Source organism: Taudactylus pleione, unplaced genomic scaffold (genome assembly GCF_031769625.1).
Source record: "Taudactylus pleione unplaced genomic scaffold, aTauple2 ptg000584l, whole genome shotgun sequence".
NCBI lineage: Eukaryota > Metazoa > Chordata > Amphibia > Anura > Myobatrachidae > Taudactylus > Taudactylus pleione.
The window spans coordinates 467,501-480,930 of record NW_028284986.1 but is presented as its reverse complement, the minus strand read 5'-3'; the positions used below and the strand labels follow the sequence as shown (position 1 = coordinate 480,930).

Genomic DNA, 13,430 nt, shown 5'->3' with positions numbered 1-13,430 from the left:
TGTGCCAGGGTTAACTAAAACATTGGTGGCACAGTGGTATAAACAAGGGTATGCCAGGGGAATAAAAGTTGGTGGCACAGTGGTATAAACAAGGGTGTGCCAGGGTTAAATAAAACATTGGTGGCACAGTGGTTACAGGATAGCCTGTATAGTACATATACTCACTTGCCAAGGCTCACGATGCTGCTAGCTGTTCTCCGTTTCGTCGTCTCTCAATCTCAAAATGGAGAAGGGGAGTGGCCAGGGATTTTGCAGTACATCGTACATCGGATTGTAAATACACAAAAACTACTACGATGTGTGTCACATCGTACACAACAAGTCGTAATCTTACGGTTTTCCCATAAGATGTACGATGCAGATGTACGACGGCATCGTCATCGTAAATGACCAAAAACAACACACAATGCGCACGATTGATCGTTACAATCGATCTAAATCACACACATCTTGTAAAAATCGCACCGTGTATGGGCCGCTTAACATGCTCAACCTGACATTATCGTCAAGTTGTTCAGCATATTTGGCCAATGATTGATGTCTAAACGACCAGCGGGAGCGCGCATCGCTGGTCGTTTCCGACATTAGTGTGCACGATTCTTGAGCGATTGAACGATATCGTTATCGTTCAATCGCTCAAAGAAATCGGCAAGTGGATGTGTGTCTTTAGGTTTATTGCACCAGGTAGAACAACAAGTAGCATAAGACACAGGGATATAACAGGTGTACAAATAGTAGTATTGAGGCAGCCTGAAGCATAAGGGTATAATGCGGGAGTCTCAATTGTGCGTTCATGCACTAGGAACGCCATGGAGGAAAGACGCGAGAAAAAGGCGAGCATCTACTGAAGAGATGAGCGCTAGGGGCCAATTTATCAAGAATCACATACTTAATGCAATCTGGGTGAGATATTAGCACCCATGTTTGCATTGCAGTATGCGATAATGCCGCCTGAATGTATCAAGGAGCCAGTCCCTGCGATGTGCTCTTAGTATAGTGACCGCATATCACAGACCACGCATGTGTGGCGGCCATTGCTGGTACCCTTTACAAGTCAATTTTGCAAAGTGTAGCCCATAGGTTACAGCAGCACAACGCCATCTTCAAATGGCATATGCTGCTGGCGGAAATGGAGGGACCGCAGCAGATATTTCCCTCCATAATACATACTTAATATTTGCGGACATATGCGGAACATGCCACAAATATTTAATGCAATTAGATTGTAAGCTCTGAGGGACAGTGTGTTATGTCTGCAGCTACTCCATTTTTGTCATTTTTGAGTCGTCGTGTACATTTTATGCCATACAAAGTGTGTTATGTCTGAAGCGACTCCATTTTGAAGTCATTGTGGCGCCATATAAAGGCTGATTACGCATAAATAGTGCCCCATGTCTAAAGTGACTCCATTTTGAAGAAATTGTGCTGCCATATAAAGGCTGATTACTCATAAATAGTGCCTCATGTATAAAGCGACTCCATTTTGAAGTCATTGTGGTGCCATGTAAAGGCTGATTACTCATAAATAGTGCCTCATGTCTGAAGCGACTCCATTTTGAAGTGATTGTGGCACCATATAAAGGCTGATTACTCATAAATAGTGCCTCATGTCTGAAGCGACTCCATTTTGAAGTAATTGTGCTGCCATATAAAGGTCGATTACTCATAAGTAGTGCCCCATGTCTAAAGCGACTCCATTTTGAAGTGATTGTGATGACATAAAGGCTGAAGACTCATAAATAGTGCCCCATGTCTAAAGCGACTCCATTTTGAAGTGATTGTGACGCCATATAAAGGCTGAAGACTCATAAATAGTGCCTCATGTCTAAAGCGACTCCATTTTGAAGTAATTGTGGCGCCATATAAAGGCTGATTACTCATAAATAGTGCCCCATGTCTAAAGCGACTCCATTTTGAAGTGATTGTGGCACCATATAAAGGCTGATTACTCATAAATAGTGCCCCATGTCTAAAGCGACTCCATTTTGAAGTGATTGTGGCACCATATAAAGGCTGATTACTCATAAATAGTGCCCCATGTCTAAAGCGACTCCATTTTGAAGTAATTGTGGCGCCATATAAAGGCTGATTACTCATAAATAGTGCCTCATGTCTAAAGCGACTCCATTTTGAAGTAATTGTGGCGCCATATAAAGGCTGATTACTCATAAATAGTGCCTCATGTCTAAAGCGACTCCATTTTGAAGTAATTGTGCTGCCATATAAAGGCTGATTACTCATAAATAGTGCCTCATGTCTAAAGCGACTCCATTTTGAAGTGATTGTGGCACCATATAAAGGCTGATTACTCATAAATAGTGCCCCATGTCTAAAGCGACTCCATTTTGAAGTGATTGTGGCACCATATAAAGGCTGATTACTCATAAATAGTGCCTCATGTCTAAAGCGACTCCATTTTGAAGTAATTGTGGCGCCATATAAAGGCTGATTACTCATAAATAGTGCCTCATGTCTAAAGCGACTCCATTTTGAAGTAATTGTGGCGCCATATAAAGGCTGATTACTCATAAATAGTGCCTCATGTCTAAAGCGACTCCATTTTGAAGTAATTGTGCTGCCATATAAAGGCTGATTACTCATAAATAGTGCCCCATGTCTAAAGCGACTCCATTTTGAAGTAATTATGCTGCCATATAAAGGCTGATTACTCATAAATAGTGCCTCATGTCTAAAGCGACTCCATTTTGAAGTCATTGTGGCGCCATATAAAGGCTGATTACTCATAAATAGTGCCCCATGTCTAAAGCGACTCCATTTTGAAGTAATTGTGGCGCCATATAAAGGCTGATTACTCATAAATAGTGCCTCATGTCTAAAGCGACTCCATTTTGAAGTAATTGTGGCGCCATATAAAGGCTGATTACTCATAAATAGTGCCTCATGTCTAAAGCGACTCCATTTTGAAGTCATTGTGGCGCCATATAAAGGCTGATTACTCATAAATAGTGCCCCATGTCTAAAGCGACTCCATTTTGAAGTAATTGTGGCGCCATATAAAGGCTGATTACTCATAAATAGTGCCTCATGTCTAAAGCGACTCCATTTTGAAGTCATTGTGGCGCCATATAAAGGCTGATTACTCATAAATAGTGCCCCATGTCTAAAGCGACTCCATTTTGAAGTAATTGTGGCGCCATATAAAGGCTGATTACTCATAAATAGTGCCTCATGTCTAAAGCGACTCCATTTTGAAGTAATTGTGGCGCCATATAAAGGCTGATTACTCATAAATAGTGCCTCATGTCTAAAGCGACTCCATTTTGAAGTCATTGTGGCGCCATATAAAGGCTGATTACTCATAAATAGTGCCCCATGTCTAAAGCGACTCCATTTTGAAGTAATTGTGGCGCCATATAAAGGCTGATTACTCATAAATAGTGCCTCATGTCTAAAGCGACTCCATTTTGAAGTCATTGTGGCGACATATAAAGGCTGATTACGCATAAATAGTGCCTTATGTCTAAAGCGACTCCATTTTTGTCATTTTCAAGTCGTGTACACTTTGTGGCGCCATATAAAGGCTTATTGCTCATGGAGACGGTTTTCTGCATGTTCTTAAGTGGAAGCGGCCATGTTGCCTCTACTCAAGTAAATATTGGGAAATAATTCATGGTGTCACACTGGGGGATATTTTACAGTAGGTAGGGAGCCCCCTTAGTACATCAGATGTAACACAAGAGCCTGGTGGCCCAGAGATCACACAATAAGCTGAGTCCCTCACACACACATGTCCATGACTAAGCAGCATTGTTATATGGCTGCTGCTGCCAGTATGACTGACAGGCGTCCCGTCCAATGATTTACGGCCAGATTACATCTTCCTCCAATCATCAAATTTACTTTCTCTGCACCCCGCCCCCCTGCACAATTTCTGGCCAATCGGTAGTCGCAGCCTCAGTTGCTAGGTAGCCCTCGCCTGCAGATGTAATTCCCAGAGCGGGCAGCGAATAGGAGGCGGTCGCCAGGTAGAGCGCAGGGGGCGGGGCTTGTCGGCTCGTGGCCTCCTCTCAGTGCCGGCCCCCCGTTCCTGGCAGCCGTTGATTGGTTGCGGGGTTGTTGGCGCATGCGCGGTGACAGGGGATGACGCAGCTCTTTGCCGTGCCGTAGGCTCCTCCCCCAGCCGCAGTCAGTCAGACAGTGAGAGACACCGGGCGCCGCCGACCGAACCCCGCCAGCCTGTACCGGAGACCGAGGGCAGAGTGTCCGACAGCAGAGGAATCACAGGGACTTAGCATCCAGCACCGAACCGGGGCGGCACAGGCCGGACACTGAGGATGGCCTCCGGATCAGAGTGAGTGAGGGATGCCGGTAGGCCGCAGCTGTCATTGCCGGGGAGGGTGGGAAGGAAGGCCGGGGCCTCTCGTACTCGGCCATCACTGGAGAGTGAGCCGCCTGTCTGATCCCACTGCCTGCCGGAGCCGAGTGCGGCCTAGTGAGCCCGTCCCAGTGCTCTCACTGCATCCTGCTGTGTCATCCGGGCCTCCGCCTCCCTCCAGGCCCGCACCGCTAGGGGGTTCCCTGGCTCTTGTATACAGGATGGGGGGTTCCTGGTTCTTATACACAAGATGGGGGTCCCTGGCTCTTGTATACAGGATGGGGGGGGGTTCCTGGTTCTTGTACACAGGCAGTGAGGGGAGGTCCTTGGTTCTTGTACACAGGCAGTGAGGGGAGGTCCCTGGTTCTTGTACACAGGCTGTGGGGGGAGGTCCCTGGTTCTGGTACACAGGCAGTGGGGGGAGGTCCCTGGTTCTGGTACACAGGCAGTGGGGGGAGGTCCCTGGTTCTGGTACACAGGCAGTGGGGGGAGGTCTCTGGTTCTCGTACACAGGCAGTGGGGGGAGGTCCCTGGTTCTCGTACCCAGGCAGTGGGGGGAGGTCTCTGGTTCTCGTACACAGGCAGTGGGGGGAGGTCCCTGGTTCTGGTACCCAGGCAGTGGGGGGAGGTCCCTGGTTCTGGTACCCAGGCAGTGGGGGGAGGTCCCTGGTTCTGGTACCCAGGCAGTGGGGGGAGGTCCCTGGTTCTGGTACCCAGGCAGTGGGGGGAGGTCCCTGGTTCTGGTACCCAGGCAGTGGGGGGAGGTCCCTGGTTCTGGTACCCAGGCAGTGGGGGGAGGTCCCTGGTTCTGGTACCCAGGCAGTGGGGGGAGGTCCCTGGTTCTGGTACCCAGGCAGTGGGGGGAGGTCCCTGGTTCTGGTACCCAGGCAGTGGGGGGAGGTCCCTGGTTCTGGTACCCAGGCAGTGGGGGGAGGTCCCTGGTTCTGGTACCCAGGCAGTGGGGGGAGGTCCCTGGTTCTGGTACCCAGGCAGTGGGGGGAGGTCCCTGGTTCTGGTACCCAGGCAGTGGGGGGAGGTCCCTGGTTCTGGTACCCAGGCAGTGGGGGGAGGTCCCTGGTTCTGGTACCCAGGCAGTGGGGGGAGGTCCCTGGTTCTGGTACCCAGGCAGTGGGGGGAGGTCCCTGGTTCTGGTACCCAGGCAGTGGGGGGAGGTCCCTGGTTCTGGTACCCAGGCAGTGGGGGGAGGTCCCTGGTTCTGGTACCCAGGCAGTGGGGGGAGGTCCCTGGTTCTGGTACCCAGGCAGTGGGGGGAGGTCCCTGGTTCTGGTACCCAGGCAGTGGGGGGGAGGTCCCTGGTTCTGGTACCCAGGCAGTGGGGGGAGGTCCCTGGTTCTGGTACCCAGGCAGCGGGGGGAGGTCCCTGGTTCTGGTACCCAGGCAGCGGGGGGAGGTCCCTGGTTCTGGTACCCAGGCAGTGGGGGGAGGTCCCTGGTTCTGGTACCCAGGCAGCGGGGGGAGGTCCCTGGTTCTGGTACCCAGGCAGCGGGGGGAGGTCCCTGGTTCTGGTACCCAGGCAGCGGGGGGAGGTCCCTGGTTCTGGTACCCAGGCAGCGGGGGGAGGTCCCTGGTTCTGGTACCCAGGCAGTGGGGGGAGGTCCCTGGTTCTGGTACCCAGGCAGTGGGGGGAGGTCCCTGGTTCTGGTACCCAGGCAGTGGGGGGAGGTCCCTGGTTCTGGTACCCAGGCAGTGGGGGGAGGTCCCTGGTTCTGGTACCCAGGCAGTGGGGGGAGGTCCCTGGTTCTGGTACCCAGGCAGTGGGGGGAGGTCCCTGGTTCTGGTACCCAGGCAGTGGGGGGAGGTCCCTGGTTCTGGTACCCAGGCAGTGGGGGGAGGTCCCTGGTTCTGGTACCCAGGCAGTGGGGGGAGGTCCCTGGTTCTGGTACCCAGGCAGTGGGGGGAGGTCCCTGGTTCTGGTACCCAGGCAGTGGGGGGAGGTCCCTGGTTCTGGTACCCAGGCAGTGGGGGGAGGTCCCTGGTTCTGGTACCCAGGCAGTGGGGGGAGGTCCCTGGTTCTGGTACCCAGGCAGTGGGGGGAGGTCCCTGGTTCTGGTACCCAGGCAGTGGGGGGAGGTCCCTGGTTCTGGTACCCAGGCAGTGGGGGGAGGTCCCTGGTTCTGGTACCCAGGCAGTGGGGGGAGGTCCCTGGTTCTGGTACCCAGGCAGTGGGGGGAGGTCCCTGGTTCTGGTACCCAGGCAGTGGGGGGAGGTCCCTGGTTCTGGTACCCAGGCAGTGGGGGGAGGTCCCTGGTTCTGGTACCCAGGCAGTGGGGGGAGGTCCCTGGTTCTGGTACCCAGGCAGTGGGGGGAGGTCCCTGGTTCTGGTACCCAGGCAGTGGGGGGAGGTCCCTGGTTCTGGTACCCAGGCAGTGGGGGGAGGTCCCTGGTTCTGGTACCCAGGCAGTGGGGGGAGGTCCCTGGTTCTGGTACCCAGGCAGTGGGGGGAGGTCCCTGGTTCTGGTACCCAGGCAGTGGGGGGAGGTCCCTGGTTCTGGTACCCAGGCAGTGGGGGGAGGTCCCTGGTTCTGGTACCCAGGCAGTGGGGGGAGGTCCCTGGTTCTGGTACCCAGGCAGTGGGGGGAGGTCCCTGGTTCTGGTACCCAGGCAGTGGGGGGAGGTCCCTGGTTCTGGTACCCAGGCAGTGGGGGGAGGTCCCTGGTTCTGGTACCCAGGCAGTGGGGGGAGGTCCCTGGTTCTGGTACCCAGGCAGTGGGGGGAGGTCCCTGGTTCTGGTACCCAGGCAGTGGGGGGAGGTCCCTGGTTCTGGTACCCAGGCAGTGGGGGGAGGTCCCTGGTTCTGGTACCCAGGCAGTGGGGGGAGGTCCCTGGTTCTGGTACCCAGGCAGTGGGGGGAGGTCCCTGGTTCTGGTACCCAGGCAGTGGGGGGAGGTCCCTGGTTCTGGTACCCAGGCAGTGGGGGGAGGTCCCTGGTTCTGGTACCCAGGCAGTGGGGGGAGGTCCCTGGTTCTGGTACCCAGGCAGTGGGGGGAGGTCCCTGGTTCTGGTACCCAGGCAGTGGGGGGAGGTCCCTGGTTCTGGTACCCAGGCAGTGGGGGGAGGTCCCTGGTTCTCGTACACAGGCGTGGGGGAGGGGGGAAGGTCTTTGGTTCTCGTACACAGGCGTGGGGGGGGGGGGAAGGTCTTTGGTTCTCGTACACAGGCGTGGGGGGGGGGGGGAAGGTCCCTGGTTCTCGTACACAGGCGTGGGGGGGGGGGGAAGGTCTTTGGTTCTCGTACACAGGCGTGGGGGGGGGGGGAAGGTCCCTGGTTCTCGTACACAGGCGTGGGGGGGGAAGGTCCCTGGTTCTCGTACACAGGCGTGGGGGGGGGGGGGGGGAAGGTCCCTGGTTCTCGTACACAGGCGTGGGGAGGGGGGAAGGTCCCTGGTTCTCGTACACAGGCGTGGGGGGGGAAGGTCCCTGGTTCTCGTACACAGGCGTGGGGGGGGGGGGGAGAGGTCTTTGGTTCTCGTACACAGGCGTGGGGGGGGGGGGAAGGTCCCTGGTTCTCGTACACAGGCGTGGGGAGGGGGGAAGGTCCCTGGTTCTCGTACACAGGCGTGGGGGGGGGGGGGGGGGGGAGGTCTTTGGTTCTCGTACACAGGCGTGGGGGGGGGGAAGGTCCCTGGTTCTCGTACACAGGCGTGGGGGGGGGGGAAGGTCTTTGGTTCTCGTACACAGGCGTGGGGGGGGGGGAAGGTCCCTGGTTCTCGTACACAGGCGTGGGGGGGGAAGGTCCCTGGTTCTCGTACACAGGCGTGGGGGGGGGGGGGGGGGAAGGTCCCTGGTTCTCGTACACAGGCGTGGGGAGGGGGGAAGGTCCCTGGTTCTCGTACACAGGCGTGGGGGGGGAAGGTCCCTGGTTCTCGTACACAGGCGTGGGGGGGGGGGGGGGGAGGTCTTTGGTTCTCGTACACAGGCGTGGGGGGGGGGGGGGGGGAAGGTCCCTGGTTCTCGTACACAGGCGTGGGGGGGAGTTTCCCTGGTTCTCGTACACAGGCGTGGGGGGGAGTTTCCCTGGTTCTCGTACACAGGCGTGGGGGGGAGGGTCCCTGGTTCTCGTACACAGGCGTGGGGGGGAGGGTCCCTGGTTCTCGTACACAGGCGTGGGGGGGAGGGTTCCTGGTTCTCGTACACAGGCGTGGGGGGGAGGGTCCCTGGTTCTCGTACACAGGCGTGGGGGGGAGGGTCCCTGGTTCTCGTACACAGGCGTGGGGGGGAGGAGGAGGACCCTGGCTCTTGTACACAGGCAGGGGGGGGGGGAAGGTCCTTGGTTCTCATACACAGGTGGGGGGGTTGTCCCTTGTATGCTTTCATGCTAGATTTACCAAGCTTGGGCCCTGTAGCTAATGCCATAGTTGGTATTAGCCTTTGTATCCTGTGGGGCACCATAGGATGTCTCCCTGGAACACTCCTCTCGCGTATGTGTGGTCAGCAGATCCCGCATGTGCAGTAGTGGTCAAGGCTAATGCGATCCATTCACTTGTATGTTCCAGTGATATAATTATGTGCACTACATGTAGGGAGCGGATTCTGTCCTGAACATGGCACAGGTTGTATATATGGCTGTCTGCACCTGGTGCTTACAGTGTGGTCAGATCCTTGGTAGTAGAAGCTCAGTTATCCTAATACAGGAAGGATCACAAATACTACATGGATTCATGGTCCTTTCTGCTATTGGAAAGTTATTGATCTATTAAAGGAGTTTTCCAAACTCTGCCAGTACAGTCCATGTTTTAAGGATATCCATGCTTGAGCACATGTGACTAAATTGGTACCTCAGTCAATTTATTTTAACAATCTTGACTCAAGCATGGTTATCCTTAAAACCTGGACTGTAATGGCGGAGTTTGGGAAACTCTATATTAAAGAACCATTAAGCTGTGTCACTAGTAGATGAACACTGCAATGTATAATTATAACAGGCCTACCACCAGCTACAGTCTTCTGCACCTTACACTGAGCATTACAGATTAGATCTAGCAGTGTATAGCCGGTGTATGGGTAAAGCGTTAAACTCGCATAAAGAGGGATTTGAGGGGGGGTTGCCTGATAAAGGTGATAAAGCCCCTTTATTAAAGTAGCTCCAGGAGGCGAAGAAACCTGAGGGGTTACTTAGTTCAGCGTGATGGCCGCAGTATGCCTTTCTGAAACAGCACATTGGGCCGTCAACATCACGAGTCTTACCTCGCACCCCATGTAGGTGCACAGGAAGCTTTGCGATGCACAGCCTACCATAAATGGTGAGAAGTGCGACAGTCCATGGCGGCACTTCGCAATGAATCGTCCCCCTGGAGTAAGGCTCTGTTTGGCTTTTACATTTTCTTAAATTTACCCATACCACAGACAGGGTGCTACATACTCATAGATGCAATCTGGATGTCTTTAAAATTCATAGTTACCATTGTGCTATTTAGGATATAACCCTTTTATAAATTTAAATGTGACCTCAGAGTTGTCGGTGTATTTGGACCAGGTGCGACTCGTGTCGTATGTGGCGCAATAGTGTAACATAGCTGTGATTTGAAAAAAGACTTTTGATCACTAAACTGAACCTTTCACCCTGGAAAGCCTGGTTGATCCCATATAAAGCGCTTCCAGGGTGTGTGACGTCTTTATGCTCTCAGGCTGCAGACTTGTGTTTTATGAGTAACTCTGACATAAATCTGGATGCTTGGCAATCTAATGCAGAGAAATGATGGTACATAGATGGTCTCTGTCCAGTTACCTGCACATTGGAGCATGGCGCCAGCTGGAGATCCTCGCTCATACTGGTTAGTTGTTCTCATATTAATTTCAAAGTAGACGTCGAGTCTCATTTGCGTCCCTTTATCAGACAGTTTAGCAGTGTTGGCCACTTCAGTCAGTGCGACGTATATGTAACAATAATATGACCGGACCTGCCGCGTTTCTCTGACGTATGTCTGATCACTGATGGATTCATGTCACTGTATTGTGCTGTGACTGACTCTGTGTTATAGGTTAGTGTCACACTGTATTGTGCTGTGACTGACTCTGTAATAGGTTAGTGTCACACTGTATTGTGCTGTGACTGACTCTGTAATAGGTTAGTGTCACACTGTATTGTGCTGTGACTGACTCTGTAATAGGTTAGTGTCACACTGTATTGTGCTGTGACTGACTCTGTGTTATAGGTTAGTGTCACACTGTATTGTGCTGTGACTGACTCTGTGTTATAGGTTAGTGTCACACTGTATTGTGCTGTGACTGACTCTCTGGGTAATAGGTTAGTGTCACACTGTATTGTGCTGTGACTGACTCTGTGTTATAGGTTAGTGTCGCACTGTATTGTGATGTGACTGACTCTGTGTTATAGGTTAGTGTCACACTGTATTGTGCTGTGACTGACTCTGTAATAGGTTAGTGTCACACTGTATTGTGCTGTGACTGACTCTGTAATAGGTTAGTGTCACACTGTATTGTGCTGTGACTGACTCTGTGTTATAGGTTAGTGTCACACTGTATTGTGCTGTGACTGACTCTGTAATAGGTTAGTGTCACACTGTATTGTGCTGTGACTGACTCTGTAATAGGTTAGTGTCACACTGTATTGTGCTGTGACTGACTCTGTAATAGGTTAGTGTCACACTGTATTGTGCTGTGACTGACTCTGTGTAATAGGTTAGTGTCACACTGTATTGTGCTGTGACTGACTCTGTGTAATAGGTTAGTGTCACACTGTATTGTGCTGTGACTAACTCTGTAATAGGTTAGTGTCACACTGTATTGTGCTCTGACTCTGTAATAGGTTAGTATCACGCTGTATTGTGCTGTGACTGACTCTGTGTAATAGGTTAGTGTCACACTGTATTGTGCTGTGACTGACTCTGTGTTATAGGTTAGTATCACACTGTTTTGTGCTGTGACTGACTCTGTAATAGGTTAGTGTCACACTGTATTGTGCTGTGACTGACTGTAATAGGTTAGTGTCACACTGTATTGTGCTGTGACTGACTCTCTGGGTAATAGCTTAGTGTCATACTGTATTGTGCTGTGACTGACTCTGTTATAGGTTAGTGTCACACTGTATTGTGCTGTGACTGACTCTGTGTTATAGGTTAGTGTCACACTGTATTGTGCTGTGACTGACTCTGTGTTATAGGTCAGTGTCACACTGTATTGTGCTGTGACTGACTCTGTGTTATAGGTTTAATGTCACACTGTATTGTGCTGTGACTAACTCTGTGTTATAGGTTAGTGTCACACTGTATTGTGCTGTGACTGACTCTGTGTTATAGGTTAGTGTCACACTGTATTGTGCTGTGACTGACTCTCTGTGTAATTTATTACATGCCATGTGGATGCCATGTGCATGCTGGCAACTGCTCAGGTAATTTCTGTACATTGTGAATTTTGTCTCCACTCCTGATTGCACAGTGTTAGGCTTCTGTATAGATGATGTGCTCATTTAGAGTCCACTGCAGGCTGCTGATCACCGAGGAGGGCACACCTGTGTACACCGAAGCATGCCCCTGAAAAGTGGAGTGGCCCATTTGAATGCCCCCTCCTTCCCATCATTCCTGGGCTGCCCCCAAGATCTCCCTGCACTCTCGGGCTCCCTTCATCTATTGACCCAGCGGTGAGAGTGCTCGTTGTTGTCTCATTGTATTGTGCGGTGTCTGCCGAGCCTCGTTGATGGGTTAGTGTCACACTGTATTGTGCGGTGTCTGCCGAGTCTGTGATAGGTTAGTATCACATTGTATTGTGCGGTGTCTGCCGAGTCTCAGTCATAGGTTACTGTCACATTGTATTGTGCGGTGTCTGCCGAGTCTCAGTGATAGGTTAGTGTCACGCTGTATTGTGCTGTGATTGTTGACTGTTAGGTTAGTGACACTGTATTGTGCTGTGATTGTTGGCTCTCAGTATTGGGTTAGTGATGCACTGTATTGTGCTGTAATTGTTGGCTGTCAGTGTGTTAGGTTATGAACACTGTATTGTGCAGTGACTGTTGGCTCTCAGTGTGTTAGGTAGTGATGCACTGTATTGTACTGTGATTGTTGGCTCTCCGTGTGTTAGGTTAGTGTCGCACTGTATTGAGATGTGATTTTTGGCTCTGTCTCTTAGGTTAGTGACGCAGTGTATTGAGCTGTGATTGTTGGCTCTCAGTGTGTTAGGTTAGTGACGCACTGTGTTGTGCTGTGACTGTTGGTTACCAGTGTGTTAGGTTAGTCACACACAGCAGTGACTGTTGGCTCTGTGTGTGAGGTTAGTGTGACACACTGTAGTGACTGTTGGCTCTGTGTGTGAGGTTAGTGTGACACACTGTAGTGACTGTTGGCTCTGTGTGTGAGGTTAGTGTGACACACTGTAGTGACTGTTGGCTCTGTGTGTGAGGTTAGTGTGACACACTGTAGTGACTGTTGGCTCTGTGTGTGAGGTTAGTGTGACACACTGTAGTGACTGTTGGCTCTGTGTGTGAGGTTAGTGTGACACACTGTAGTGACTGTTGGCTCTGTGTGTGAGCTTAGTGTGACACACTGTAGTGACTGTTGGCTCTGTGTGTGAGGTTAGTGTGACACACTGTAGTGACTGTTGGCTCTGTGTGTGAGGTTAGTGTGACACACTGTAGTGACTGTTGGCTCTGTGTGTGAGGTTAGTGTGACACACTAGTGACTGTTGGCTGTGTGTGTGAGGTTAGTGTGACACACTGCAGTGACTGTTGGCTGTGTGTGTGAGGTTAGTGTGACACACTGTAGTGACTGTTGGCTGTGTGTGTGAGGTTAGTGTGACACACTGCAGTGACTGTTGGCTCTGTGTGTGAGGTTAGTGTGACACACTGTAGTGACTGTTGGCTGTGTGTGTGAGGTTAGTGTGACACTGTAGTGACTGTTGGCTCTGTGTGTGAGGTTAGTGTGACACACTGTAGTGACTGTTGGCTCTGTGTGTGAGGTTAGTGTGACACACTGTAGTGACTGTTGGCTCTGTGTGTGAGGTTAGTGTGACACACTGTAGTGACTGTTGGCTCTGTGTGTGAGGTTAGTGTGACACACTAGTGACTGTTGGCTGTGTGTGTGAGGTTAGTGTGACACACTGCAGTGACTGTTGGCTGTGTGTGT

The 13,430-nt window shown here is 52.0% G+C and overlaps 1 protein-coding gene across 1 annotated transcript in view; it reads left to right on the top strand.

Annotated features, from left to right (window-relative positions):
* Positions 1-4,072: 4,072 nt before the first annotated feature.
* VCP (valosin containing protein) overlaps positions 4,073-13,430 on the top strand; it is a 54,818-nt gene continuing 45,460 nt past the window's right edge. Inside the window, exon 1 of the mRNA XM_088453604.1 lies at positions 4,073-4,312. Within this exon, the coding sequence (XP_088309730.1) occupies positions 4,296-4,312 (17 nt within the window). The 5' untranslated portion in view covers positions 4,073-4,295. The remainder of the gene's footprint in view (positions 4,313-13,430) is intronic.